This window comes from Hemibagrus wyckioides, linkage group LG06 (genome assembly GCF_019097595.1).
Source record: "Hemibagrus wyckioides isolate EC202008001 linkage group LG06, SWU_Hwy_1.0, whole genome shotgun sequence".
NCBI lineage: Eukaryota > Metazoa > Chordata > Actinopteri > Siluriformes > Bagridae > Hemibagrus > Hemibagrus wyckioides.
In genome coordinates this window covers 33,620,764-33,648,710 of record NC_080715.1, presented here as the reverse complement: position 1 = coordinate 33,648,710, position 27,947 = coordinate 33,620,764, and the positions used below count along the sequence as shown (strand labels likewise).

General features: G+C 40.0%; 1 protein-coding gene across 2 annotated transcripts; it reads left to right on the top strand.

Annotated features, from left to right (window-relative positions):
- The first annotated feature begins 401 nt into the window (after positions 1-401).
- Positions 402-25,949, top strand: coq8aa (coenzyme Q8A, genome duplicate a). 2 transcript variants are annotated; one of them, XM_058392235.1, is made up of 15 exons: positions 402-509; positions 4,344-4,505; positions 4,952-5,272; positions 6,005-6,071; positions 9,437-9,511; positions 9,590-9,715; positions 11,314-11,399; positions 11,532-11,672; positions 12,687-12,768; positions 19,823-19,916; positions 21,265-21,406; positions 22,181-22,288; positions 22,395-22,460; positions 22,587-22,673; positions 24,353-25,949. In XM_058392235.1, exons 2-15 carry the CDS (start codon positions 4,359-4,361, stop codon positions 24,644-24,646), a joined length of 1,836 nt encoding a protein of 611 aa, XP_058248218.1. In that variant the 5' UTR covers positions 402-509; positions 4,344-4,358; the 3' UTR covers positions 24,647-25,949. The 2 variants fall into 2 exon arrangements, with proteins under 2 accessions (XP_058248218.1, XP_058248217.1); XM_058392234.1 differs by lacking the exon at positions 402-509 and adding an exon at positions 563-921.
- Positions 25,950-27,947: the final 1,998 nt, after the last annotated feature.

The following is a 27,947-nucleotide window of genomic DNA, read 5'->3' as shown; positions in this document are numbered from 1 at the left end:
AAACCATGGACCTGGGCTGCTAGATGGGATTGATTTTGCTTTATTTGATGGATATGAGATGATTAAAGATGGTGACCTTCTGGAGTCCATGGATGTTGAGTTCTCCTTGCTTCTATCTATTATTATGATCATTATCATATTTAGAGATAATAGATGATTATTATCATCCTAAAAAGGAAATTGCAGGAGTAAAGCCTAGCAGATCTGCTTGTTTTTCACATGAAGTCAGAAGTGGAGGCGCTTCTCTGCTCTTCTGTGGGTCGCAGTGTTTTACAGTGCGGGTTTGTTTGTGTCTTGTTCTCTGTGTAGCGGTGATGCAAACATCCCGCCCCTTCAACGCTCTCATTTCATTGGTCGTTTATTTTGTATTCGCTCTCGCAGGACCAATGGCAGCTGCGAGTGGGCGGGTCTATAGCGCGTACACAATCACAGACACCCTACATGACCTACCTCATGGTCGCAGCGAGCAGAGGGGCAGCGAAGTGCGCGTGCAGCGAGAACTCATGCAGGTCAGTGTGTATGGTGTGTTTAACGTCGTACATAAAGTGCGCAGATGTTTAAAAGGTTGTCAGAAGACACAGGATAAAAAAAATGCACAGGTTGTTGTTGTTGTTGTTGCGGTTCTTCCTTCCTCGTTCTGTAGACATGTCCAGCCTGCGCGTGCGAGTTCCCTTTCTGAAGGTACAGCTGGACAGTTGTTTGAACTTCAGTAATATTGTTCAGTATTGAACCCTGACCACTGCACACTTTCTGATTTGACTTATTTCTAAAAGTAATTTTAACTACTTTCATGAAAGGAGCATGGAACCCATCTTGTTTTCTGTGTCTTTGAGAAACATGAAGATTGCAGAAGATCAGGTTTCTGCACTTAAACCTTCTCATGAACCTCCTGGATGCGCTTCACTTCACTAGCTTTTGAAGGTGTGGAGTTGTTTTTGTTCTTCCTCTTAAATGCAGGGAAGTTGGTGACCTCTTGTGGAAACCTGCTGCTGCTGCTGTTGTTGTTGTTCGTGTGTGTGTGTGTGTGTGTGTGTGTGTGTTAAACCTTTATCAGATGTTTGCCACTGCTTGTTATCGTTATCTTCAGTGTACAGAAGTGGAGTGTAATAGTCAGCTAAGAGAAAGGGACTAACTCCGAACAGACCTGAGCGGACGCTAATCGGATTTCCGCGCAGCAGAACGAGAGCACTGTATAATCCACCTTTAAACAGGGATCACTTTCTTCTTTGGCACAGATGCGTGGAGGCATCGGGGAGATTTTTTCCGCCACCTCAGCCCCCTTCTATCTGACCTCTGCTCCAGTGATCAGGAGCCACGTGAAGAGTTTCTTCGCAGTTTTACGTCTTCTGTATGTAGATAGAATTTCACGTGAGAGGGCAAAAAGTGTGTGATCAGATACTGACCACTCTAATGACATGTCTTTAACATCTACTACACAGTAGTAACACAGTTTACGGCTCAGTTTATACAGTAAATATTTATTTCATATTAAACTACAGTTGCAGTGCAGAGGACATAATAATGAAGTGGTGTAATCAGTGCAACTGACGAGTGCTTTTTTTAATCTCTGGACCTCCATATTGTTGATATGGAGCTGTACCCAAGTGCCGGTGCTGAATTTGGGTCTTTGCCCGAGTTCCATGCAAACAGAGCTGTGAAATAGTGCAGTGGAGTTAAAAATAGTTAGTGACCATGTCTTGTTTAAACAGTTGCACAAACGTCCTGGTCAATGACTGAAGTCACCCCTGTATTTAAGAAGCACGGTTTTAAACCAGGTTTATTTATTTATTTATGTATGTATGTATGTATGTATGTATGTATGTATGTATGTACATTCGCTCCTGTTTCCTGATCTCAGACTACACTGGGTCTCATATCTCTGTAGTCTTGTAGGAAATTTTTGTAGGAAGATATTTTCGGGGCTGTGCTCCCTACCTAGTGCCCTTGGTGTAGTGTAGTACCATCTGAGTATCATCACTGTTTTCTGCAGACCACATGAGCAGTGTGATGACAAACCTGATGTGTTTCCACTAAAATAAAAAGTCTCTTTATTAAAGGTGTCTGTGTGGAACATCTCTGTACACTCGTGTGAGGATAAAGCTGAAACTCGTGGTTCCTCTTCAGGATTTCTGCTCCAGTTTGACGAGCGGCTTAAACAAGAATGCTGTAAAACATGTTAAAGTTTAGGGTGAGGTGCAACATCCCTCACCCTCTCTCCCTTACGCCCTCACCGACTCACTTCCTCACCCTCACAGCCTCACCCTCACTCCCTCACCTTTACTCCCTCACTCCTCACTCCCTCACCCTCTCACTCCCTCAACCCTCACTCCCTCAACCCTCACTCCCTCAACCCTCACTCCCTCAACCCTCACTCCCTCACCCTCTCAAGCCTCATTCCCTCACTACCAAACTCTCTCACTCTGTCACCCTCTCAAACCTCACTACCTCACTCCCTCACCCTCTCAACCCTGACGACCTCACCCTCACTCCCTCACCTTCACTGACAGACCAATAATCACTTAGCATAAAGTTCAACTTGTCGCAGATTTCACTCACTGACAGTTTAATCTCCATAACAGTTCCTTTATATATGAATACAACCTAGATGGCCAAAAAGTATTTGCCCCCTGACCATCACTGCCATATGTGTTTCTTCTCTGAACTGTTTCCACAGAGTTTACAGCACACCGTTACCTAGAAGGTCTCTGTATGCTGTAGAGTTACACTTTCCCTTCAGTGGAGCTACAAACCCTGCTCCAGCAGGACAATGTCCCTGTGCATAAAGCAGCTCCATGAAGTCATGAAGGTTGGAGTGAAGAACTGGAGTGTCCTTTATAGAGCCCTGACTCTGACCTCAACCCCACTGAACACCTTTAGGATGAACTGGAACACCGTAAAATATTCGAGCAACAAAAATTATGTTCATCTCACTGGAATCAGTCTAGATTAGCAGGGTTACAGAAGGATTCTTGCAAATCATTAAAATGACTTCGGAAACAATTTCAAACTTGCACAAACATTTCACACTTTTTACAGACTCCGTAGCACATGCTAATTTGTGATTAAAGATGGTTTGTGATCTGATTATCACCATTACGTCGCTTTGTAGATATATACTGTATTGCCAAAAGTTTTGGGACACCCCTCCACATCATTGAATTCAGGTGTTGTTGTTCAGGTCTATTTCATGCTTTGTGGGAACAGTTTGGGGATGACCCCTTCCTGTTCCAACGTGACACAAGCTCCACATGGATGAGCGAGTTTGGTGTGGAGGAACTTGACTGACCTGCACAGAGTCCTGACCTAAACCCCATAGAAAACCTTTGGGATGAATTAGAGTGGAGACTGTGAGCCAGGCCTTCTCGTCCAACATCAGTGCCTGACCTCACAAATGTGCTTCTAGAGGAATGGTCAAGAATTCCCATACACACTCCAAAACTTTGTGGAAAGCCTTCCCAGAAGAGTTGAAGCTGTTATAGCTGCAAAGGGTGGGACAACTCCATATTACATTCATGTGCATGTAAAGGCAGATGTCCCAAAACGTTTGGCAATCTAGTGTATGTATCAGCAGCTAAGCTGAAGAATGATGTTTAAAACGTTTCTAAAACAGCTCTGTAAATCCTCTCTGTAATCCTGTGCTGTGACAGTAAGATGAAGTGAGGTGTTGTCCACTCCTGGCTTTCTGATTGGCTGTTAACATTTCTGTTTTTTCCGTCTCATGAGACGCTCAGCATGTTTGAGGGACGTGTTCGGTCATGTCGCTCAGCTGAAGGAAAGTTTACTGTAGCAGAACGTTCAGAAGTCCATGCCTAAAAACAAAAAACAACAACAAAAAGTTAATGTTAATGTACAAATATTTTGAAGGAAATACAGAAGTTGTCTTTAATCCAAACAGAAATCTTTTATCACAGCTGATATCCTTACAGTCGGTGCTCTGGATCATGGATTAGTTCAGTAGTGTAAATAATGACTTTTAATAGAATTAGATTTTTGAGCAGATCAGCAGCTCAGGCACTCAGGACTGGTTTACGCCTGGTTTTAACGTCCGATCATCTGGACAACTGAAACACTTTCTGAATTTGCTCTAGGAGGAAGGCAGGTTTATTCATCTGCAGCTTTTGCTCATTTTGTAGATGGGCATGTTTATTAGAGCACTCCATTAGCTAATGATATCCTCATACTTATTATAGCTAGCTAACATTTTTTTGTTTAGGTTTCATTAAATTATCTCCCAGTGGTTTTTACCCACAAGGGAAAACAAAAACATGCTTAGCTACACTTTGATATCTGTAGCTTACGGTCACTTTCTGACCCAGTGTCATTGTGTTGTGGAATGATTACAGACGTGAAGCGCTGCCATGGCGAGCGACATTGTCCTGCTGATGAAGGGTCTGGCGAGGCTGAGTCAGGCGGTGCTGGAGACCCAGGCCAGCTCTCTGAGCCGCGGAGGAAGCGTGCAGATGACGGCCGAGCAGGCCATGAGCGTGGCCATGCAGAAAATCCAGGTGAGTTCAGTTCACTCGCTGAAACACCGTGTGCTTTACTTCTTTCATCTTGATTAAGATCACGGTGGTTTCACTTGTTAACACGTTTCTATTTTAAGTTTTAGACCGGTTTGAGGAGGTCAGAATTCCTTCAGGAGGAAAAACGCAGACAGGAAAAGGGATGTTTTTGTTATTAAAATTCTCACTCTGGTATTCTATTACGATGAGCTTGACGTCCTCACACAGCTTGTACCTGATGTCGTGAGCTCTGAAGATGTTTGTGTTGCTCCTAGCCGCTTCACATCAGGATACAGAAGCACATAAAGAGTGTCTGTTTTTTATCTTCTGAAAAGATGAGGAGATAATCAGATCTTTTGACATGATCGTGTGAATATTATGAAAGCTTTTAATGAATTGTGTATAAAGGCTGAGACTTTATAAAGGTTGAATCTTCTGCTCCTTTTCAGGAGTTCACAGGCCAGCAGCAGAGCTCCACCGACTTCAGCTCAGGGTTAGACGATAAGTACGATTTCTCCAGCGAGGAGGGCCACGGCGAGGACGTGATGCAGAGAGAGCAGTCTGATCACGGCGGTGCAGGACATCTCGGAACGTCTCAGCACTCGGCGTTCAGATCCAAGGTGTTCGAGAACTATCAGGATCCGACGAAGCAGTTCACGGGAACTCGCTCGTATCACCAGGATCACTCGTCTGTAGGCGGACTCACGGCCAAAGACATTAACAAAGCCCGGGAGGCCAAGCGGAGCATCAGCAAACCGCATAAACAAATGGTAAGACGGATTAAACAGATATCGGTCAGTTCCTCCAGGAGGGTTTTGGGATTAAAACAAAGCTTTTATGTGCTTTCTCGTGTGAAAAAAAAGTGATATGACCAGCACAGGCTTCCTCTTTTAATCTCCTCCCAGTGAGACATGTCTGTGATGAGTTTCTCTGAGAGCTGTGCACACGTGAAGCAGATGAACACATATTGATGACGTCACACAGCTGAACAAACCTGAGGAAAATCACTGCGTCATCTTAAAAAAAAACTCAATCTCCTCGGTTTTTCTGAGATGGCTTAATCAGTAGAGGGACCGATATTAAAGAGATTAAACCCTTATGTGTAATGCTCTGAGTGGATTACATTGTTTCCCCAGAACAAAATGGAGAGTTGATTACTGTTCAGTTCAAGTGGAAAATGTTGTAAACTTCCTCTAACCGCCAAATTACAACCCTTTACTTCCCTAAGATGACTTGGCCTCATTTTTCAGTCTGTATACAAACTCCTTCATTCACAAATCGACCATTTGATTATTGTGAAAGTATTAAATTTCAGGGTAAAAAAAGTATCATGCTGCTGAGCGTGGAAATTAAATTTACACAAAAGAACCTAACTCATGATGACTGTTCTTAAAGGGTGGTACTTTTTTATTTATTTATTTATTTATATGGATATGTTATTACAGAAATATATTTTTTGTTTCTCATGCTAGATATTAATGAATGCTCTGTTGTATTTTTAGCTGAGTGAAAGAGCGAGAGAGCAAAAGGTTCCTGTGACACGGCTGGGAAGACTGGCTAATTTTGGCGGTAAGAGAAATGGATATAAAGCACATTCACAGACACGTTGGCCATGTTAGCATAACCATGTTAACACAACAACGTTAGCACAGCTTTTAGCGCAGCAATGATAGGACATCCACGCTAGCACAGCCACGTTAGCATAGCCATGTTAACCCAGCCACGTTAGCATAACCATGTTAACCCAGCCACGTTAGCATAACCATGTTAGCACAGCCACGTTAGCATAACCATGTTAGCACGGCTACGTTAGCACAGCCTTGTTAGCACAGCCACGCTAGCATAACCACGTTAGCATAACCATGTTAGCACGGCTACGTTAACACAGCCACGTTAGCACAACCATGTTAGCACAGGCACGTTAGCCTTGCCACGTTAGCGCAGCCACATTAGCATAATCACATTAGCACAGCCATGTAATTTATCCCTCTTTTATTCGAGTTTCTGTTCTTGTGTGTGTGGTGAATATTTACACAGAGCAGGAGCTGTAAACGTTACATAAGCCAGATACAGAGAGATTAGAGACCTGCTGCACTAATCACTAACTGCTTTTATTTCATTTTTATTAAACTCTGGCTGAATATAAAACAATAAGCTCTAGGTGTCAAATAATCAAACATTTTTGTGAAAATATATATATTAATAATATTAATACTGTGTGGTGTTTGTGTGTATTGTGAGTGTTGTGTGTATTGTGTATATAGTGTATTTTGTGTATATTGTGTGTATTGTGTGCTCAGACACTTGTGTGCAGGTCTTGTGTGCAGGACTGATCTACACAAACAGCAGTGTTGTGTATAGTGTGTGTGTATTGTGAGTGTTGTGTGTATTGTGAGTGTTGTGTATTGTGAGTGTTGTGTGTATTGTGAGTGTTGTGTGTATTCAAAGATTCAAGATTCAAAGAACTTTATTAATCCCAGGGGGACATTCCTTTGCCATGTTACAGTTGCTCTAATGAAAAATAAACATGTAAGAGAAAAAGAAAGAAATATATACATTGTTTATGAACTGTAAAAAAGAATAAATAAATACAAATACTGTACAAATACTACACAAATACTGTACAAATACTAGTGTAGAGCTGTGATTGTTGTGTGTATTGTGATTGTTGTGTGTGTAGTGTGTATTGTGATTGTTGTGTGTATTGTGATTGTTGTGTGTATTATGTATGTTGTGTGTATTGTGATTGTTGTGTGTATTATGTATGTTGTGTGTATTGTGATTGTTGTGTGTGTAGTGTGTATTGTGATTGTTGTGTGTGTATTGTGATTGTTGTGTGTGTAGTGTGTATTGTGATTGTTGTGTGTATTATGTATGTTGTGTGTATTGTGATTGTTGTGTGTGTATTGTGATTGTTGTGTGTATTATGTATGTTGTGTGTGTAGTGTGTATTGTGATTGTTGTGTGTATTGTGATTGTTGTGTGTATTATGTATGTTGTGTGTATTGTGATTGTTGTGTGTGTAGTGTGTATTGTGATTGTTGTGTGTATTGTGTGTAGTGTGTATTGTGATTGTTGTGTGTATTGTGATTGTTGTGTATATTATGTATGTTGTGTGTATTGTGATTGTTGTGTGTGTAGTGTGTATTGTGATTGTTGTGTGTGTATTGTGATTGTTGTGTGTGTAGTGTGTATTGTGATTGTTGTGTGTATTATGTATGTTGTGTGTATTGTGATTGTTGTGTGTGTAGTGTGTATTGTGATTGTTGTGTGTGTATTGTGATTGTTGTGTGTGTAGTGTGTATTGTGATTGTTGTGTGTATTATGTATGTTGTGTGTATTGTGATTGTTGTGTGTGTATTGTGATTGTTGTGTGTATTATGTATGTTGTGTGTGTAGTGTGTATTGTGATTGTTGTGTGTATTGTGATTGTTGTGTGTATTATGTATGTTGTGTGTATTGTGATTGTTGTGTGTGTAGTGTGTATTGTGATTGTTGTGTGTGTATTGTGATTGTTGTGTGTGTAGTGTGTATTGTGATTGTTGTGTGTATTATGTATGTTGTGTGTATTGTGATTGTTGTGTGTGTAGTGTGTATTGTGATTGTTGTGTGTGTATTGTGATTGTTGTGTGTGTAGTGTGTATTGTGATTGTTGTGTGTATTATGTATGTTGTGTGTATTGTGATTGTTGTGTGTGTATTGTGATTGTTGTGTGTATTATGTGTGTTGTGTGTGTGTAGTGTGTATTGTGATTGTTGTGTGTTGTGTGTGTAGTGTGTATTGTGATTGTTGTGTGTATTGTGTGTAGTGTGTATTGTGATTGTTGTGTGTATTGTGATTGTTGTGTGTATTGTGATTGTTGTGTGTATTATTATGTATGTTGTGTGTATTGTGATTGTTGTGTGTGTAGTGTGTATTGTGATTGTTGTGTGTATTATGTATGTTGTGTGTATTGTGTATTGTTCAGACTGTCCTACACAAACAACATATGATGATCTGAGTGTAATGAATTCCTGTTAAAGACTTTCAGCTGCTTAACCTCAGTTAAAGTGGGTTAAGTGACTCACCATGAACCTTAAACCCTATGTGTTAGTCTCACACACTGCCCTGTGTCCTGCATGTGTCCGGTGTGTGTCCAGTGTGTGTCCGGTCTGTGCTCTGTGTGTGTGTCCTGTGTGTGTGTCCTGCGTGTGTTCTGCATGTGTCCTGCGCTTGTCCTGTGCGTGTCGGGCATGTGTCCTGTGCGTGTCCGGCATTTGTCCTGCGTGTGTCCTGCGTGTGTCCTGGATATGTGCTGTGTGTGTCCTGTATCTTCACCCTCTTCTCAGTTTTTTGTGTTTTGTGTGAAATCTCTATTCTGTTATAATGTTTACTGCTAACATTTATTTGTATACATGTTAAATAAGTGTGTTGCATTGAAGTAAAAAACCCTTTTTCTGTTTTAGGAACATTCCTATGTACGCTGTGTGTATGAGTGTCTCTGTGTGTGTGTGTGTGTGTGTGTGTGTGTGTGTACATGCACGCATATGTGTGAGTGTCTGTGTGTGTATGTACATGCGCGTGTGTGTGAGTGTCTGTGTGTGTGTGTGTGTGTGTGACTGTGCATATATGTGTGTGTGTATGGGTGAGTGTCTGTGTGTATGTGTACATGCGTGTGTGTGTGTGTCTGTGAGCATCTGTGTATATATGTGTGTGTGTGTGTGTGTGTGTGTGTGTGTAATCTGACTCTTTTACTTGTTTGTGGACGTCACTGTCTTTTATCTGGAGTAAAGTTAGCGGTCAATCCGGACGTTGGAGTTCAGGACACACACTTTATCCCACACTGCAGTGGACTGGACTTATAAATGGATAAATAAAGCATGTAGCGTTGTGCTGAATGTACTGACCGTACACAGGACTGTGTGTGAATCTTCTCCTCGTCGTGTGTGTAACAGGTCTCGCAGTGGGTCTCGGGATCGGAGCGCTGGCTGAGGTGGCCAAGAAGAGCCTGCGTCCAGAGGAAAAGAACGGTAAGGACAGATGAAAGAGGTGTAGAGAGATTGAGAGCAGTTCTGCATGCATATGTTGTGTATCATCTCTTCTCTCAGGAGACAAAAAGGCGGTTCTGGACTCCAGTCCGTTCCTGTCCGAGGCCAACGCCGAGCGCATCGTCCGAACGCTGTGTAAAGTGCGCGGCGCGGCCCTCAAGCTAGGGCAGATGCTCAGCATTCAGGGTGAGGGAAGAACTTTTGTGTCACACTTTAAATACACCACATCAAGGTCTTGACCTGACCCTTTATTGACCCCTGCTCGTTTTCAGCGTCTTGGCAGACACGAGTCACTCATCCATAATGGTCAAGAGACACACAAATCTCGTACATCACTGAATGGCCAGAAGGTTACACACACATACTGGAAAGGAGGGTCAGGATTACTGTCATGGATTAAAATAAGTGTCTCCGAGTGTGTTTTTGGGTCAGTTCTTGTCTGCAGTGTGATGGTCAACATGACCTTTGGCACAGACGTCTCTCAGTCTGCTGAAACGCTGGAGCTCCTGATTGATGGACACATTTCCTTTAAATGAAGTCACAACTTTACTTTATAAACACACCACAGTGCTGTATGCCACATGGCTGCTATTGTCCTTGTACAGTGGTCAGTTAAACTTGTAGAACAGACTGGGCTTAAAATAAACCAGCAGCCGTGCAGAGACGCTTGACCTTTTACTCTGCAGTGCTGTGAGGATTGTCAGTTACTCACAATAAGCACAGATGGCTTGGAATAAACAAATAGCTGAGGGATGCTGACATACACTGGTTTAAGCCTCCCTCTCTCTCTCTCTCTCTCTCTCTCTCTCTCTCTCTCGCTGTCTTTCTTTCTCTCTCTCTCTCTCTCTCTCGCTGTCTTTCTCCCTCTCTCTCTCTCTCTCTCTCTCTCTCGCTGTCTTTCTCCCTCTCTCTCTCTTTCTCTCTCTCTCTCTCTCGCTGTCTTTCTCCCTCTCTCTCTCTCTCTCTCTCGCTGTCTTTCTCCCTCTCTCTCTCTCTCTCTCTCTCTCTCTCTCTCTCGCTGTCTTTCTTTCTCTCTCTCTCTCGCTGTCTTTCTTTCTCTCTCTCTCTCTCTCTCTCTCTCTCTCTCTCGCTGTCTTTCTTTCTCTCTCTCTCTCTCTCTCTCTCTCTCTCACACTCACACACACACACAGAAGCTTATTGTTATTGATTGATTGAATTCTCAAAAATTCTCAAAATTTGAATAAAGGTAAATTGTTGACAAGAAAGATTCAAAATAAAAAAAAAAAAACTATAAACAGAGGTTAACAAAAGTACTACATGTTCACAATATTAAATTGATAAATATGTTAATTAATTACTTAAAATGAAATAAAAATACTATTAAATAAATAAATAAATAAATAAATTAAAAGAAAAGCAAAAATACTATTAAATAAATAAATAAAATGCTCTACAAATGTCTGACCAGAAAAAAAGGATTATAAAGAAATGGAGCTCCAAAGTTGGCTAAAATGGCCGATTTCTGCAAAACTAGGTGGAAAAAAAGGATTAAATTTAACGGATATAATTCTAACATCAGAAAGAAGAGACAGTGATGTAGTTCATTCAGAGGAAACACTGTGAATGAAGGTGTGAGGAACATGTGAGTGCTTCAGAAGTCAGTGGACTGTCCATGGAAATGAAAGATTTTGCCCCAAACATCCTGTACATGTCCATATACAGTTACTGGTGTAAGTAGTGGTCATAACTTCTGCAGATATTTTTACTACCTGTGTAAACACAGTGGAAATCTGGAAACGGCATGATTTCTTTTATCTCCCCAGACGACGCCTTCATCAATCCTCACCTGGCGAAGATCTTTGAGCGTGTCCGTCAGAGTGCAGACTTCATGCCCATCAAGCAGATGACGGTACACACAACCACCGCTTCAGTCAGATTAGATACACGATGTTTTCTAGATACTTCCAGAATGTGTGTGGTCATACAGAGTTGATGAATATTTTCAGTCGTATAAACACTTACAGCAGAAATCTGTCTACAGAAAGCTCTGAATAATGACCTGGGCCCAAACTGGAGGGACAAACTAGAGATGTTTGAGGAGAGACCCTTCGCCGCTGCGTCCATCGGACAGGTTCATCTGGCCAGAATGAAGGACGGACGAGAGGTAGCCATGAAGATCCAGGTGAGCGGTGTTAAGACAAGATAAGCTGCTCTTCAGCTTACAGTAATTCCAGTAACTCCTGCCAGATGGTGCTTCAGAAAGCAGATGGTGTGTTTGGTACCTGAAGTCCGAGTCTGAGGTACAAACTGAAGCTGTGTTTAGAAACACAGCCATGGACTGAGGAAACGTCCTGAGGGGGGAAAAGCAGGAAAGACGAGTGTGATGGTGTTAAACTCAGAGCTGTAACTGATGGACAACATTCTAATGTGTGTGTGTGTGTGTGTGTACAGACTAAGTGTATATGGGTTTTAACAGATCGAGAAGGTCAGTGACAGAAAGGGTGGTGGTCATTCAGCCAGAAGCTTCTTGGGACATGATTATAGTGATAATGATAGTGATTGTAGTGAAAAGGAGGAGGAAGAAGATTATGATGGTGATGATGATGATGATTATAGTAAAGAGGAGGAGGAAGAAGATTGATAGTGATGATAAGATATAGATAAGATAAACCTTTATTCGTCCCACAGTGGGGACGATGATGATGATATGATAGTGATGATAACGATAATTACAGTGATGATGGTGATGAGGAGGAGGAGGATAGTGATGATGATGATAATGATGGTGATGATCACAGTGATGATAGTGATGATGAGAAGGAGGAGAGTGATGATAGTGATTGTGATGATGGTGATGACAGTGATGGTGATGATGAGGATGATGGTGATGATAATGATTGTGATGATGAGGAGGAAGAAGATGATGATGATGTAGTGATAGTGATGATGAGGATAGTGATGGTGATGTGATGAGGAGGAAGAAGAAAATGATAGTGATGATGGTGATGATGACAGTGATGATCACAGTGATGATGATGGTCCTCTTCATCAGGGGATGGCTTACAGACATATGGAAAGATTAAATCTGCATTTACACAGCAAGCAGGAACAGGAGGAACCATGGTGACAGTGTTACAGAACACACACACACACACACATACAGTTTTTTTTAATATGTGTGTGTGTGTGTTTTCAGTACCCCGGAGTGGCGCAGAGCATCAACAGTGACGTGAACAACCTGATGACAGTCCTCAGCATGAGCAACGCCCTGCCTGATGGTGATTGTCCATTCTATATAAATGTCCTGCTCTAATGGCCAGATCTTTGTCCGGTTATTGACTCAAACACAGTAATTCTTCCTGTTTAGTGAATGATGATGTCCTTCACTGTCATGCTGATGGTTCATTGATGCAGATACTTCGCTGTGATGTTCTATAGCTCTAGCATCGCTCTAACATCACTCTGAACTCTCTGATGCTTTTAATCCAATTATCATTACTCTAACTGTATCATCATGCTCAAAATGACCGTTTATCATTACTCTAACTGTATCATCATGCTCAAAATGACCGTTTATCATTACTCTAACTGTATCATCATGCTCAAAATGACCGTTTATCATTACTCTAACTGTATCATCATGCTCAAAATGACCGTTTATCATTACTCTAACTGTATCATCATGCCCAAAATGACCGTTTATCATTACTCTAACTGTATCATCATGCTCAAAATGACCGTTTATCATTACTCTAACTGTATCATCATGCTCAAAATGACCGTTTATCATTACTCTAACTGTATCATCATGCTCAAAATGACCGTTTATCATTACTCTAACTGTATCATCATGCCCAAAATGACCGTTTATCATTACTCTAACTGTATCATCATGCTCAAAATGACCGTTTATCATTACTCTAACTGTATCATCATGCTCAAAATGACCGTTTATCATTACTCTAACTGTATCATCATGCCCAAAATGACCGTTTATCATTACTCTAACTGTATCATCATGCTCAAAATGACCGTTTATCATTACTCTAACTGTATCATCATGCTCAAAATGACCGTTTATCATTACTCTAACTGTATCATCATGCCCAAAATGACCGTTTATCATTACTCTAACTGTATCATCATGCTCAAAATGACCGTTTATCATTACTCTAACTGTATCATCATGCTCAAAATGACCGTTTATCATTACTCTAACTGTATCATCATGCCCAAAATGACCGTTTATCATTACTCTAACTGTATCATCATGCCCAAAATGACCGTTTATCATTACTCTAACTGTATCATCATGCCCAAAATGACCGTTTATCATTACTCTAACTGTATCATCATGCCCAAAATGACCGTTTATCATTACTCTAACTGTATCATCATGCCCAAAATGACCGTTTATCATTACTCTAACTGTATCATCATGCCCAAAATGACCGTTTATCATTACTCTAACTGTATCATCATGCCCAAAATGACCGTTTATCATTACTCTAACTGTATCATCATGCTCAAAATGACCGTTTATCATTACTCTAACTGTATCATCATGCTCAAAATGACCGTTTATCATTACTCTAACTGTATCATCATGCTCAAAATGACCGTTTATCATTACTCTAACTGTATCATCATGCTCAAAATGACCGTTTATCATTACTCTAACTGTATCATCATGCTCAAAATGACCGTTTATCATTACTCTAACTGTATCATCATGCTCAAAATGACCGTTTATCATTACTCTAACTGTATCATCATGCTCAAAATGACCGTTTATCATTACTCTAACTGTATCATCATGCCCAAAATGACCGTTTATCATTACTCTAACTGTATCATCATGCTCAAAATGACCGTTTATCATTACTCTAACTGTATCATCATGCCCAAAATGACCGTTTATCATTACTCTAACTGTATCATGCCCAAAATGACCGTTTATCATTACTCTAACTGTATCATGCTCAAAATGACCGTTTATCATTACTCTAACTGTATCATCATGCCCAAAATGACCGTTTATCATTACTCTAACTGTATCATGCTCAAAATGACCGTTTATCATTACTCTAACTGTATCATGCTCAAAATGACCGTTTATCATTACTCTAACTGTATCATCATGCTCAAAATGACCGTTTATCATTACTCTAACTGTATCATGCTCAAAATGACCGTTTATCATTACTCTAACTGTATCATCATGCCTAAAATGACCGTTTATCATTACTCTAACTGTATCATCATGCCCAAAATGACCGTTTATCATTACTCTAACTGTATCATCATGCTCAAAATGACCGTTTATCATTACTCTAACTGTATCATCATGCTCAAAATGACCGTTTATCATTACTCTAACTGTATCATCATGCTCAAAATGACCGTTTATCATTACTCTAACTGTATCATCATGCTCAAAATGACCGTTTATCATTACTCTAACTGTATCATCATGCCCAAAATGACCGTTTATCATTACTCTAACTGTATCATCATGCTCAAAATGACCGTTTATCATTACTCTAACTGTATCATCATGCCCAAAATGACCGTTTATCATTACTCTAACTGTATCATGCCCAAAATGACCGTTTATCATTACTCTAACTGTATCATGCTCAAAATGACCGTTTATCATTACTCTAACTGTATCATCATGCCCAAAATGACCGTTTATCATTACTCTAACTGTATCATGCTCAAAATGACCGTTTATCATTACTCTAACTGTATCATGCTCAAAATGACCGTTTATCATTACTCTAACTGTATCATCATGCCTAAAATGACCGTTTATCATTACTCTAACTGTATCATCATGCCCAAAATGACCGTTTATCATTACTCTAACTGTATCATGCTCAAAATGACCGTTTATCATTACTCTAACTGTATCATCATGCCCAAAATGACCGTTTATCATTACTCTAACTGTATCATGCTCAAAATGACCGTTTATCATTACTCTAACTGTATCATGCTCAAAATGACCGTTTATCATTACTCTAACTGTATCATCATGCTCAAAATGACCGTTTATCATTACTCTAACTGTATCATGCTCAAAATGACCGTTTATCATTACTCTAACTGTATCATCATGCCTAAAATGACCGTTTATCATTACTCTAACTGTATCATCATGCCCAAAATGACCGTTTATCATTACTCTAACTGTATCATGCTCAAAATGACCGTTTATCATTACTCTAACTGTATCATCATGCCTAAAATGACCGTTTATCATTACTCTAACTGTATCATCATGCCCAAAATGACCGTTTATCATTACTCTAACTGTATCATGCTCAAAATGACCGTTTATCATTACTCTAACTGTATCATGCTCAAAATGACCGTTTATCATTACTCTAACTGTATCATCATGCTCAAAATGACCGTTTATCATTACTCTAACTGTATCATGCTCAAAATGACCGTTTATCATTACTCTAACTGTATCATCATGCCTAAAATGACCGTTTATCATTACTCTAACTGTATCATCATGCCCAAAATGACCGTTTATCATTACTCTAACTGTATCATCATGCTCAAAATGACCGTTTATCATTACTCTAACTGTATCATCATGCCCAAAATGACCGTTTATCATTACTCTAACTGTATCATCATGCTCAAAATGACCGTTTATCATTACTCTAACTGTATCATCATGCCCAAAATGACCGTTTATCATTACTCTAACTGTATCATCATGCCTAAAATGACCGTTTATCATTACTCTAACTGTATCATGCTCAAAATGACCGTTTATCATTACTCTAACTGTATCATCATGCTCAAAATGACCGTTTATCATTACTCTAACTGTATCATCATGCTCAAAATGACCGTTTATCATTACTCTAACTGTATCATCATGCCCAAAATGACCGTTTATCATTACTCTAACTGTATCATCATGCTCAAAATGACCGTTTATCATTACTCTAACTGTATCATCATGCCCAAAATGACCGTTTATCATTACTCTAACTGTATCATGCCCAAAATGACCGTTTATCATTACTCTAACTGTATCATGCTCAAAATGACCGTTTATCATTACTCTAACTGTATCATCATGCCCAAAATGACCGTTTATCATTACTCTAACTGTATCATGCTCAAAATGACCGTTTATCATTACTCTAACTGTATCATGCTCAAAATGACCGTTTATCATTACTCTAACTGTATCATCATGCCCAAAATGACCGTTTATCATTACTCTAACTGTATCATGCTCAAAATGACCGTTTATCATTACTCTAACTGTATCATCATGCTCAAAATGACCGTTTATCATTACTCTAACTGTATCATGCTCAAAATGACCGTTTATCATTACTCTAACTGTATCATCATGCCTAAAATGACCGTTTATCATTACTCTAACTGTATCATCATGCCTAAAATGACCGTTTATCATTACTCTAACTGTATCATCATGCCCAAAATGACCGTTTATCATTACTCTAACTGTATCATCATGCCCAAAATGACCGTTTATCATTACTCTAACTGTATCATCATGCCCAAAATGACCGTTTATCATTACTCTAACTGTATCATCATGCCCAAAATGACCGTTTATCATTACTCTAACTGTATCATCATGCCCAAAATGACCGTTTATCATTACTCTAACTGTATCATGCTCAAAATGACCGTTTATCATTACTCTAACTGTATCATCATGCCCAAAATGACCGTTTATCATTACTCTAACTGTATCATGCTCAAAATGACCGTTTATCATTACTCTAACTGTATCATGCTCAAAATGACCGTTTATCATTACTCTAACTGTATCATCATGCTCAAAATGACCGTTTATCATTACTCTAACTGTATCATGCTCAAAATGACCGTTTATCATTACTCTAACTGTATCATCATGCCTAAAATGACCGTTTATCATTACTCTAACTGTATCATCATGCCCAAAATGACCGTTTATCATTACTCTAACTGTATCATCATGCTCAAAATGACCGTTTATCATTACTCTAACTGTATCATCATGCTCAAAATGACCGTTTATCATTACTCTAACTGTATCATCATGCTCAAAATGACCGTTTATCATTACTCTAACTGTATCATCATGCTCAAAATGACCGTTTATCATTACTCTAACTGTATCATCATGCCCAAAATGACCGTTTATCATTACTCTAACTGTATCATCATGCTCAAAATGACCGTTTATCATTACTCTAACTGTATCATCATGCCCAAAATGACCGTTTATCATTACTCTAACTGTATCATGCCCAAAATGACCGTTTATCATTACTCTAACTGTATCATGCTCAAAATGACCGTTTATCATTACTCTAACTGTATCATCATGCCCAAAATGACCGTTTATCATTACTCTAACTGTATCATGCTCAAAATGACCGTTTATCATTACTCTAACTGTATCATGCTCAAAATGACCGTTTATCATTACTCTAACTGTATCATCATGCCTAAAATGACCGTTTATCATTACTCTAACTGTATCATCATGCCCAAAATGACCGTTTATCATTACTCTAACTGTATCATGCTCAAAATGACCGTTTATCATTACTCTAACTGTATCATCATGCCCAAAATGACCGTTTATCATTACTCTAACTGTATCATGCTCAAAATGACCGTTTATCATTACTCTAACTGTATCATGCTCAAAATGACCGTTTATCATTACTCTAACTGTATCATCATGCTCAAAATGACCGTTTATCATTACTCTAACTGTATCATGCTCAAAATGACCGTTTATCATTACTCTAACTGTATCATCATGCCTAAAATGACCGTTTATCATTACTCTAACTGTATCATCATGCCCAAAATGACCGTTTATCATTACTCTAACTGTATCATGCTCAAAATGACCGTTTATCATTACTCTAACTGTATCATCATGCCTAAAATGACCGTTTATCATTACTCTAACTGTATCATCATGCCCAAAATGACCGTTTATCATTACTCTAACTGTATCATGCTCAAAATGACCGTTTATCATTACTCTAACTGTATCATGCTCAAAATGACCGTTTATCATTACTCTAACTGTATCATCATGCTCAAAATGACCGTTTATCATTACTCTAACTGTATCATGCTCAAAATGACCGTTTATCATTACTCTAACTGTATCATCATGCCTAAAATGACCGTTTATCATTACTCTAACTGTATCATCATGCCCAAAATGACCGTTTATCATTACTCTAACTGTATCATCATGCTCAAAATGACCGTTTATCATTACTCTAACTGTATCATCATGCCCAAAATGACCGTTTATCATTACTCTAACTGTATCATCATGCTCAAAATGACCGTTTATCATTACTCTAACTGTATCATCATGCCCAAAATGACCGTTTATCATTACTCTAACTGTATCATCATGCCTAAAATGACCGTTTATCATTACTCTAACTGTATCATGCTCAAAATGACCGTTTATCATTACTCTAACTGTATCATCATGCTCAAAATGACCGTTTATCATTACTCTAACTGTATCATCATGCTCAAAATGACCGTTTATCATTACTCTAACTGTATCATCATGCCCAAAATGACCGTTTATCATTACTCTAACTGTATCATCATGCTCAAAATGACCGTTTATCATTACTCTAACTGTATCATCATGCCCAAAATGACCGTTTATCATTACTCTAACTGTATCATGCCCAAAATGACCGTTTATCATTACTCTAACTGTATCATGCTCAAAATGACCGTTTATCATTACTCTAACTGTATCATCATGCCCAAAATGACCGTTTATCATTACTCTAACTGTATCATGCTCAAAATGACCGTTTATCATTACTCTAACTGTATCATGCTCAAAATGACCGTTTATCATTACTCTAACTGTATCATCATGCCCAAAATGACCGTTTATCATTACTCTAACTGTATCATGCTCAAAATGACCGTTTATCATTACTCTAACTGTATCATCATGCTCAAAATGACCGTTTATCATTACTCTAACTGTATCATGCTCAAAATGACCGTTTATCATTACTCTAACTGTATCATCATGCCTAAAATGACCGTTTATCATTACTCTAACTGTATCATCATGCCTAAAATGACCGTTTATCATTACTCTAACTGTATCATCATGCCCAAAATGACCGTTTATCATTACTCTAACTGTATCATCATGCCCAAAATGACCGTTTATCATTACTCTAACTGTATCGAGTTATTTTTTCATGTTAAATGAAGTTTCTGACGTATCTCTGGTTGTGTGTCTGCCTGTGTTTGTGTGAGCAGGTCTGTTTCCTGAGCACTTGATTGACGTGATGCGGCGAGAGCTGGTGCTGGAGTGCGATTATCTCCGAGAGGCAGAGTGTGCTCGCAAATTCAAGTGAGTTTACCGACAGGATACTTTTCACCATCCGACACGGATGAGTTCGGTTAGAGAATAATCTAGAAGTTATAGTAGTGTAGCAAAGCTTTATTAGAAAGACCGTTAAAAGTCGTTCTCTTCTGGTTTGAGGTTGACCTTCTCACGTTTGCTGACCAGTGTTTTGAGACTTTTTCCTTCAGGAGAAGCCTTTTTACATCCATACCATATAGTTTATGACACTCACTAATCAAGACTGGGTTTGACCCCAACACCATCACACCACCTCCACCAGCATGGACACTAGTTCCGTCATTACAGTTGTCAAAGTCATTGATCCTGTTCCAGAAGCAGTGTGTAATCCCATTAGGCCATGAAGCTGCTACCATCACCATGCTTCATAGGTGAATCATGGCTGTGTATCATGTAGCAGACTGGACTCACTTGGGAGACCTTTTGAAAGAGATAAGAACAGAGTGAATCACTTTTATAACGATTACCTAACGGGTGTATTAGAGATAAACTCCGCCCCCTGTACCCACCTGCTGTAAATAACACTTAGGTTACTCAGAAGGGCACTGTGGGTTTTTACGGTCAAGTGTTGGGTTTCGGTGAACTGATGCCAGGCAGCTGTACCCGCATGTGGCGAGGTAGTAAATATAGCTGGATTTCAAATCAAACTTCTCGACAATAAGGGCACTCGGTCATCCATATCGTCCAGTGCACTGTGTTAGATGAATACGTGAGTTTACTGCTACAGCAAGACAGGACATATATCAACCTGCCCTGTGTGATTGTACACACAGTATGTGACCTGGCATGAGGAAGAGCTGGACAAAGCGAACGTGTGTGTGTGTGTGTGTAAAGTGCTGGTTTCTGAGTCACTAACTGTAAATCCCAAAATAAGTGACAGTAGAGCTGTGGGAAGAGCCGTGTGTTTACAGCACAGTGTGTCATTTTGTGCTATTTTAGTGGTTTTAATGTACCAATTAGCTTTAGCAATGTAGCAATTAGCGTTAGCGATGTAGCTTTTGTGTCTTCACATCCTATTAAAATACAGTTATAATGTGGAATTATTCTGTCTGCAACTTTCCTCCCAACTCTGAATCCCACCTCCATGTTCTCCTGTGCTTCAGAGGTTTCCTATGTGTTCTCTGGTTTCATTTCCAGTCCAAAGAAGGCTTGATTCTTTATCTCAAAATGTGTGTGAGATTGTGCTCTGTGATGGTGCAAGGTCCAGTGTGTCTCCCACCTTGTGAAGCCCCTGAGATAGGGGTTCAGGTTCCCCGTGTTAGATAAATGGACAGATGATGATGATTCAAGGCACGTTTCTGCTCCACTGCTATAAGATATCCTTTTTTTAAAACAGGAAGCTCTTGATAGATCATCCCTTCTTCTACGTTCCTGACGTGATTGACGAGCTGAGCAGCCAGCATGTTCTTACCACCGAGATGGTCCAAGGCTTCCCGCTGGATCAGGCTGAGGGACTCTCACAGGAGCTGAAAAATGAGGTGAGATCTGACATACAGCTTTAAATGGACAGTCATGTGACACAGGGCTCCATTTTCATTCATGCTGAAGCTTCATTTTTCACACCCATATGAATTATTGGCACCCTTCAAGAAATGATGGCAATAATTAATACTGTCTTCTACTTTTGACTAAAAATCTTTTTTTTTTTGTCTGCCTCAAAAACCACACAAACAAAATTATTGGCACCCCAAGAATATTTACAATAAATACAGTCCAATTCTATATTAAATTTTTGAATAGTTTTCTTGTTCTTGCTAAAAAAAAAATGAAACAAATAAAAAGATGATGTTGAATTGAAATTATTTACATTCAATTCAATCAGTCCTGGGGGAAAAAGCGCATTAAATTTATTTTTCAAATTAATTCACACTAAATTAAGACACTTCTACAGTCAACTGCAAACGATTACTTTATATTTCCTGTCGTGTTCTTTGTCCTCTCATGGAGGAGGATGATGTGGAGGAGGAGACAGAGGAGGATGAGAAGGAGGAGGAGGAGGAGGAGGAGGAAGAGGAGTAGGATGAAGAGAAGGATGAGGAGGAGGACGAGTAGGATGATGAGGAGGAGGAGATTTATCTTTGTCTATATTTCAGACAGGACTTCCCCTATCCTCCTATCCTGTAGCCCATGTAATCCCAGTGTCCAGTGCTGTGACGCCACCTGCTGGTGTAATTAATAGACTCGCTCCTTCATCTCTGCTCCATACAAATATTTGTCTAATGTTTTTGTTTTTTTTTCCTTTTTTTTTTCAGATTTGTAAGAACATCCTGGTTCTCTGCCTGAGAGAGCTCTTTGAATTCCAGTACATGCAAACAGACCCCAACTGGTCCAACTTCCTGTATGACCCACAAACCCACAAGGTACTGAAGCTGACAGTGTAATTATCTTCCTCATCGTTCACTCGGTTTGTGTTTACATAACAATCATCTAGAGGTCAGGCTTCATCGCTGATGATTTTGTCTGCAGGTTGCTTTGCTGGACTTCGGTGCAACCCGAGGTTTCGACGAAAGCTTCACAGACATCTATATAGAGGTAAAGAAAAAATAATATTTATTACCGGCTCGTTAACTGTAATGACTTCTAAACGACTCCACCCTCAGCGTGTGATTGTAAGTTGTATTGATTAGAGTGATTTTTAGAGAGTGTTTATTGTAACAGATCATTAAGGCAGCTGCAGATGGAGACGGAGAAGGTGTACTGAAGCACTCGATAGAAATGAAGTTCCTCACCGGATTCGAGTCGAAGGTAGTAACACACACACACACACACACTAATTTATGAAAGCAGTGTTTTCATATGTCACAGTGATGATAATGTACAAAGTAAAGCTTTTGCTGTACACTAGACCTTTGGGCTGGAGAGGAAAATGGGATGGAATTTCAGCTGTAAGTTCCTGATATTGACATCTAGACAGGTTGAACGTCCTATCGTTAGTTAAGCAAAAGTATTGGTACAGTCTTTTCCTTTTTTCTTTTTTTTTTTTTTTTTTAAATAATGTTTTTTAATGCAAATTTTTTGGTTGCATATCTTTCACTTGCATTACTGAGCCTCGCTGACATCATCAGACTGTTGTGTTCTTTTATGAAGCTTTTCTACGGTGGCCGAGAAGTACAAAACACAATAACACATCCAAAAACACGAGTTGAATAGTTTGCGAATGGGATTCTTCCTTCTGATTGGACGAGACATCTGTCACTCAGGATATACAGGAAGTAGGAAATTGTTTATCTAACTTTATTTCTTGTACTTATGTGGAGTTCTGCCTTTCACTTTAAACTGTTTTAAATCTTTTAAAGAAAATAACAAACATATATTTATATTTATAAGAACATGGAGTTCATTCAGTGCTTCTTTGAGGAAGGACGTTCATATGGTGTGATTTTGGATATACTGATAGTGTATCATGGCGTAAAGATCGGTTTGATTAGTAAAAACACACCAGGAATGTTCGGAAGACCAAACTATTCCAGATTGAAGGATGTAAGGAGTACTACAAGAGCAGAGCTGCATTCATACACACACTAATCCACTTTCTACTGCTGCAGCCTGCTGGACTTCCTGTATATCCTGAGTGACCTATGTCTCGTCCAATCAGAGGGAAGAATTCCATTTGCAAACTATACCTACCTTTTCCACTTTGTCTGAATTCTCCTTGTGTTTTTGTACTTTTCCAGGTTTGTAGCACAGCTTCGTTCAGTAGTTGTGTATTTTGGGGGGTTTCTTCCTTCAGTCTTTTCCTCAGGAAGTGAAATGCTGCTCAGTTAGGTTCAGGTCTGTTTTTTTTTTTTTTTTTGTTTTTTTTGTTTTTTTTAAATTTTGCAGCATGATGAAGTTCCTTCCATTAGATCTGTAAATGATCAGACATGATGGTTCTGATCTCCTTCTGCTGCTACCATCATGAGCTCCATTATCTGTAAAGATTAGCGAGGATGTTCCAGAAACAGCCATGTGGGCCCAAGCCTTGACACCACCACCACCACCATGCTTCACAGATCAGCTCATATGTTCTGGATGATGATCAGATCCTTTCTTCTTCCACACTTTTCATCATTTTAGTAGAGACTCCTCTCGGTTACAGAACATTAATGTCTCATTTTTGCAGTAACTGTGACTAGTAACTGCAACAGGACACACCTGGGCAACATGAAACCCACCTGTCGCACCATGTCACAGTTGAAAACAAACAAAAGGTGTCGTGTTCGAAGTTGTTCAACATGTTTAGATGTAAATATCAGGCAGTGAAAGCTGAAGGGATTTCTTCAGTGTAGAGCAAAAACAAAAGAGCCGACCTTGCTGTTCCAATACTTTTGGAGGCGACTGTTACATAACTTTTCTTTGGTGCCCCTTTTGCTTCTTCTGTATTTTTTAAACAATATGAATGAAAATCTAGACTCAACCTGACCCTGGCTAATCCTCTTGTGCAGGCGATGGAGAAAGCCCACATAGATGCAGTGATGATCCTGGGTGAGGCCTTCGCCTCGGACGAGCCGTTCGATTTCGGCGCTCAGAGCACCACCGAGCGCATTCACAGTCTGATCCCGGTCATGCTGAAGCAGCGGCTAACGCCTCCTCCTGAGGAAACCTACTCACTGCACCGTAAAATGGGTGGCTCCTTCCTCATCTGCTCACGTCTGAACGCCAAGATCAGCTGCAAAGACATGTTCCAGCAGGCTTACAGCAATTACTGGAGCAAGCGGCAGAAGGCAACTAGTCAGTGAGCAACTGCATGGGGCAGACCACGTGAGTCAGGAGTCCGACGGCGCAGCGCAGTGTCTAATAAAATAAGCTTTTTTTTACGCTTTTAAGGCTCACCGTATCTGCTGAGCCTGAATCATATATGCAGTTGATTCTGGTTTCGGGAATTTATTATTCATTATTATCTGGTTAGTCCTCTTCTGACCTTCTGACAGCATTCCTACGCTGTCCTTCAGGGGGATGTGGTCACTGTAACAAAACGTGCCTATGCCATGTGGCTTTCAGTAATAGGGACATTTTACTGTAACAGGAAACAGTAGAAGTGTTTATTTGATAACTATTCCAGGATGTGTGTCTGTTTGCTGAATCACATTTGATTTTTCTAGCATATCTTCAGACCGTGATATCATACATCACAAACAAGGTTTGTTTTCTTTCTTAAATGTGTGATTTTTGCGTAAAAATACAATATTTTGTCCCAAATCGCACTTAGGTACTAATCTACACCATAGTGTAGCATAGAAAATTCCAAGAAGAAGAAGTACTTGGATGATTCAAGTGTGGACACTTCATGCACTCACAGCTTTGCTTACGTAGCGAAAAAGAGGTGGGGCTATGAGGCGCTGATGCTAGCTGATACATCTTATAATTGTCTGTTAAATTAGCTCACGCTGTTATTTTTTTTTTTTTTTTACTATTTTAAAAATATTCTGCTGAAGCCAGCAGTGTCGCATTATGTGACTTTGACATCAGCTTCTACTTCCTGTTAGTAAAAAAACGCCAGTGATCCATTTGATACGGTGCGACCCTGCTAACCTGCGTGCACTGGACGCTAGAGTAGTGTCCACACCGCATAGTTTAAGCGCGTGTAGTGTAGTGTAGTACATCATTTGGGACTCAGCTAAAGTCAGGACCAGGCCGAGGCTCTACAGAGACTGTGTTATGATATCCTCAATGCGCACACATTTGGCCAGTAATGTCAAAAAATATCTATTTTTGTACCCTTTAAAAAAGTGTTTATCATGTGAGTGTGTTTTATTTCTTTGCAGTTAGTCTGTATAACAATTGATCAGGCTGTGTGGTGCATCAGTATCAGTATGAGATGTAACTCTGATTTGTTCCACATTTTCACGTCCTGGTTAATTTATAAATGACAGATGATTGTTAAGTGACTGAATTTTTTGCTGTGGTTGATAATGTGCCTATAATACTGAGAATATTTTAGTAGAAACTAAACTCTCGAGCAATCAGTTTTTAATATTTTTCCAGTGGTGTTGATAAACTTGTGAGAAATTTCATATCATAAAAAGATTTCTATGCAAAAGATGTGTGTAGATTGTGTTTTATTCCAAACTTTCTCTGAGTTCTGAATGCACAAGACAGACGTACACTATATTGCCAAACGTTTTGGGACATCTGCCTCTACATGCACATGAATGTAATATGGACTTGTCCTGCCCTTTGCAGCTATAACAGCTTCAACTCAAGGCTTTCCACAAGGTTTAGGAGTGTGTTTGTGGGAATTTTTGACCATTCCTCTAGAAGCACATTTGTGAGGTCAGGCACTGATGTTGGACGAGAAGGTCTGGCTCACAGTCTCCGCTCTAATTCATCCCAAAGGTGTTCTATGGGGTTGAGGTCAGGACTGAGGCTGAGGTCAGTTCCTCCACACCAAACTCACTCATCCATGTCTTTATGGACCTTGCTTTGTGTACTGGTGTGCAGTCATATTGGAACAGGAAGGGGTCATCCCCAAACTGTTCCCACAAAGAGCATGAAATTGTCCAGAATGTCTTGATATGCTGAAGCATTAAGAGTTCCTTTCACTGGAACTAAGGGGCTGAGCTTGACCCCTGAAAAACAACACTTTAACTCGATGAAAAAGGGAAGCTCCAAAAAACATGTGGGGCTTGCAAAGCCAAGGTTTTCAGCATAACTTCTTCAAGAGAAATGACTATAACAATAGAGAATAACCTCTACATTGGCATATGTGCACTCGCTATTTTAGCTCGTACCACCTGACACCACGTGTTTAGCTAAACTCATTCAATTATTTCAACTCCACATTCACACGAGTTACACATTGTGGAGTCATAAAAAAGGCTAGATAATCCTCAAAATCTGGCTAAATGAGACGAATTCACTTAGCAAGAAGATGACAATAATGGCTAAACATCTCGTGATGGATTCAAGAAATCTCTGTGTTAACTCGGACAAGTTAGCTCAACTCCTCATTCTTGTCTTGGGACATGATGAAGGCCAATTTAATCAACTCCTCTTCCTTAAAAAGTTGCCACTGTTTCTAATCTCAACTCATGAAATTTGGTTAATATCTTGGTTTCTCTGTCAACATTAGCATTTTAACCATAAACGCTCCCTAAACACTGTCAAGACTGCTCTTCTTCTAATGACGCAACACATTAAGGGTGGAGCCATTACTAATTACCCTCATGCTCTCATGGTTAGTGGCATTCGCTGTTACTACCCCTTCGACAATGGTCAAAACATAATATACACTATATTGCCAAAAGTATTCGCTCACCCATCCAAATAATCAGAATCAGGTGTTCCAATCACTTCCATGGCCACAGGTATATAAAATCAAGCACCTAGGCATGCAGACTGTTTTTACAAACATTTGTGAAAGAATGGGTCGCTCTCAGGAGCTCAGTGAATTCCAGCGTGGAACTGTGATAGGATGCCACCTGTGCAACAAATCCAGTCGTGAAATTTCCTCGCTCCTAAATATTCCACAGTCACCTGTCAGCTGTATTATAAGAACATGGAAGTGTTTGGGAACGACAGCAACTCAGCCAGGAAGTGGTAGGCCACGTAAACTGACGGAGCGGGGTCAGCGGATGCTGAGGTGCATAGTGCGAAGAGGTTGCCAACTTTCCGCAGAGTCAATCGCTGCAGACCTCCAAACTTCATGTGGCCTTCAGATTAGCTCAAGAACAGTGCGCAGAGAGCTTCATGGAATGGGTTTCCATGGCCGAGCAGCTGCATCCAAGCCATACATCACCAAGTGCAATGCAAAGCGTCGGATGCAGTGGTGTAAAGCACGCCGCCACTGGACTCTAGAGCAGTGGAGACGCGTTCTCTGGAGTGACGAATCACGCTTCTCCATCTGGCAATCTGATGGACGAGTCTGGGTTTGGCGGTTGCCAGGAGAACGGTACTTGTCTGACTGCATTGTGCCAAGTGTAAAGTTTGGTGGAGGGGGGATTATGGTGTGGGGTTGTTTTTCAGGAGCTGGGCTTGGCCCCTTAGTTCCAGTGAAAGGAACTCTGAATGCTTCAGCATACCAAGACATTTTGGACAATT